The sequence below is a fragment of the Stegastes partitus genome, unplaced genomic scaffold (assembly GCF_000690725.1).
Source record: "Stegastes partitus isolate 25-593 unplaced genomic scaffold, Stegastes_partitus-1.0.2 Scaffold8, whole genome shotgun sequence".
NCBI lineage: Eukaryota > Metazoa > Chordata > Actinopteri > Pomacentridae > Stegastes > Stegastes partitus.
The window spans coordinates 1,358,847-1,362,045 of record NW_007577739.1 but is presented as its reverse complement, the minus strand read 5'-3'; the positions used below and the strand labels follow the sequence as shown (position 1 = coordinate 1,362,045).

At 44.9% G+C, this 3,199-nt stretch overlaps 1 protein-coding gene across 1 annotated transcript; it reads right to left on the bottom strand.

Annotated features, from left to right (window-relative positions):
* Positions 1-172: 172 nt before the first annotated feature.
* Positions 173-2,745, bottom strand: prph2lb (peripherin 2-like b). Its single transcript, XM_008284156.1, has 3 exons — positions 2,165-2,745; positions 637-883; positions 173-445 (listed from the first exon to the last, which is right to left on the bottom strand). Exons 1-3 carry the CDS (start codon positions 2,743-2,745, stop codon positions 173-175), a joined length of 1,101 nt encoding a protein of 366 aa, XP_008282378.1.
* Between the last annotated feature and the right edge of the window lie 454 nt (positions 2,746-3,199).

The window sequence follows — 3,199 nt, the reverse complement described above, 5'->3', positions numbered from 1 at the left end:
TTGTGGTTGTAGAAAGTCAATAAGGTAAAACCTGCAGAAGATGTAGTCTGTGGTGTAAGGAAACATTATATATTAACTAGAAACCAGTCATAGTTCTTGACAAGCCACACATAACAACAAATGTGAACAACGTTTTAAAGTCCAAACAGAAATGCTGTTCACTGATCTGTCTTCAACTTCCTTCGGTTATTTGCTTCGGTGGAACATTGTCCGGCCCGTAGTGGGCTTTGGAGGTGGAGGGGACGTTGATGTTGGGGTCTCCGTTGTTGGACGTGTGGATGTGGTTGTTCTTGCCGAGGCTCTTGATGATGTTCAGGTTGGTGCGAGCCGTTTCCATGAAGCTGTTCTCCAGCAGCCAGCCGTCGGACTCGGAGTTGGGGTCTCCTTGTCTCAGCACGTTCTCCAGCGAGGTCTGGAGGTAACGGACCCCCGTCAGCACCGACAGCTGGAACAACACACACACACGCATGCTACTGAGTGGAACATCATCAACACAAATGCTGTAGTTTTGTAGCAGAGAACCACAGGAGAGTCCACGTCAAGTGCTTCATGGGTTAGAGATCTACACAACAGCACATTCTGACTCTTGACTCATCACCAAAGGCCTCCTGCAGTCACCGCTTTGTGTTTGCTCACCTCAAACAGCCAGGTGATGAGGACCGCCAGGCCAATGGACTGCATGATGTGGGTGTAGTACTCCAGCAGCGCCTGGCGACACCCTTTCATCCACAAGTTGAGCTCCTCTGTCTGGTGCTCGTAGTTGAAGTGAGCCGAGTTGTTGGTGATCTGCTGCTGGATGCAGGGCCGGGGCGAGTTGATGTTGCAGCAGCTGAAGGGGACACCGTCCATCAGGTACTTGCCCTCCACGTTGCTCCTCAGCCGGCTACAAATAGGAGATAGAAGAAGTCTGACTTATTGGTGCTTCAGTATGGTTGACTTTATGGTCTTTGTTTGGAACGTTCACCAGCCTGTGTTCCCTGTCATAAGCTTTCTTTCCCTTTTGCATCCTCACTGCCAACTGCTCAAACATTTTGGGATGTTTGGTGAACTTTTAAATCTAAATCTTCAGCTGCCACATTCATTAAAAAATAAATAAATCATCACAAATGAGGGCTTTAGTATACACAGCTGGTTATAAACATGTCACTTCCTACATACAGAGGACGACAACGACCTTGTCACAGTTCCAAAAGAATAGAATAGAAATGCTTTATTAATCCTCAGGGTTACCACCAGCATAAATACTGATAAATAAGCAAAAATAATATGAAAATATGAAATGCAAAATGTACAGTAAGTGTAATATGTCTAATTAGATGAGTCAACACTTAGAGAAGAAACACAGAATACATATCTGTGTGATATTATTATATATATTCTATATATTTCATTCATTTCATTTCATTCATTCATTAGTACCAAAATGTAATCTCTGCCAGTCTCAATTCTCCTTTTCTTTTTATTCAAGTTAAATGTGTCATTAAATTCTCCATTATTGTGTCAATTTTAGCTTTTTTATTTAGCATCTTTTTATAGACGGTGCTTGGGATCGTCCTAATGTTTCAGTTTATTTCAGTTTTCTATGTTTGTCATCGCATTTTGTTGTAAAACTGATTATCTCACGTCGTGGTTTGAATTGGATTACATTTTCCCGGCTGCTTGGGGTCCGTGGACACAAGTTAGAAACACAACACACATCATCACCTGATAAGCCGATACAGGAAACCATTATTATTACGTCCAGCAGTTACAAAGACACACTATTATCTATGTTTCATTCCACTTAGTGAAAGTAAGACTGATATTCCCTCTCTTGTAGCTCTGTTTTTGGTCTCCTCCAACTCCCGTTTTTTTTACCTGCCAATGTTCCTGCACTGTGTTTACTAGTTACTAATAGTGTCTGGAGCTTAGCAGGTGGTTGGCAGTGTATTTTTTTAGTTTCTTTTTAATACAAAACAGCTTCCAGCAGCAATTGGAAGTGATGTGATTAGAGCAGGGAGAGCTAAGCTGAATAATGAGCGATAATTCATCATAATCCCATATGAGGGAGTGGAGCCACAGGTGATGTCAAAATGGTTTCACACTTCTATAAGTGTTCCTCCTTTAGTTTTCACACCTTGTCATGAACAAACAGTGTCCTCCTCCTCCTTCACTTTGTACTTACTCTATCACCTCCTTTTCGGACATATCCAGGTAGCGGTTGCTTATCCACTGGATCTGAAACCAGTCTCTGTAGCCGTTGTTTCCGCAGCACTGGAAGTGTATCTGCAGCAGGTCCACGGTGCGCTTCAGGAAGCAGCGCCCCGGCGTGTCCGTGTCCTTGTAGAACCTGATGGCGTCCGTCAGCCCCAAGTTCAGAGACTCCTCCAGCTCCCCACGCATGCTGTAGCACATCAGGGCCCCCACCAGCACGCAGAAGGTGAAGAAGAAGGTGCATATGATGTAGGGCAGCATGATCAGCTTCCAGCGCAAGAACTTGGTGGTGTCCACGCAGTCGTAGCAGATCTTCCCGCCCAGGAAGTTGATGGCACAGGCGATGAGACCCACAGCTATCAGCATGTTGGGCACGTACTGGATGTCCCTCTCGGCCATCAGCTCCCCTCGCTTGTTGATCTCCACCTTGAGGAAGAGCCCCAGGCTGAAGAGGATGGCCCCCGTGACCACTGAGATCCAGTTGAGGATCCACAGCACCTGGGCCAGCTTGTCCCTCTTGGTTTTAGTGAATTTGACTTTTAAAACTGCCATTGTCTCTGTTTCCTCTGTGTGTTTTTCTCTCTTAAGTCCTCGGTGGGATTAAGGGTGGGACGCAGGTAGAGCAGGGGAGAGGAACAGGTTATCCTCCAGGGGTCGTGGGGGGCCGAGGGGCGGGGGTCTGGCTGTACAGTCCTCTGAAGCTCCTCTCATAAGCAGCTTAGCCTGGCAGTCTAGATCGATATCGTGTGGACGCTGCATTATGAATGTAGGTGTTCTCTGAGACGACAGCAGTGAGAGTATGAAAAGAAAATATTCTCACAGTTTGAGGGAATAAAAAACACGTTTAAGACAAAATGCACGGACGTTAAATCGCTTGTATGCAAACAGAATCTCCAAAATCTGCATGTAAGACAAAAAAATAGCTTAAAAAATGAGCAACATAAACTCATGTTAGAAAAACATCACAACTTGCTTTTTAATCCAGTTATGCTTTATTAGCAAAAAT

Coding starts and splice junctions, on each gene's coding strand:
- prph2lb (XM_008284156.1), bottom strand. CDS start 2,745: ATGGCAGTTTTAAAAGTCAAATTCACTAAAACCAAGAGGGACAAGCTG. Junction 884..2,164: donor TCCGAAAAGGAGGTGATAGA/GTAAGTACAAAG, acceptor TCCTATTTGTAG/CCGGCTGAGGAGCAACGTGG. Junction 446..636: donor TCATCACCTGGCTGTTTGAG/GTGAGCAAACAC, acceptor GTGTTGTTCCAG/CTGTCGGTGCTGACGGGGGT.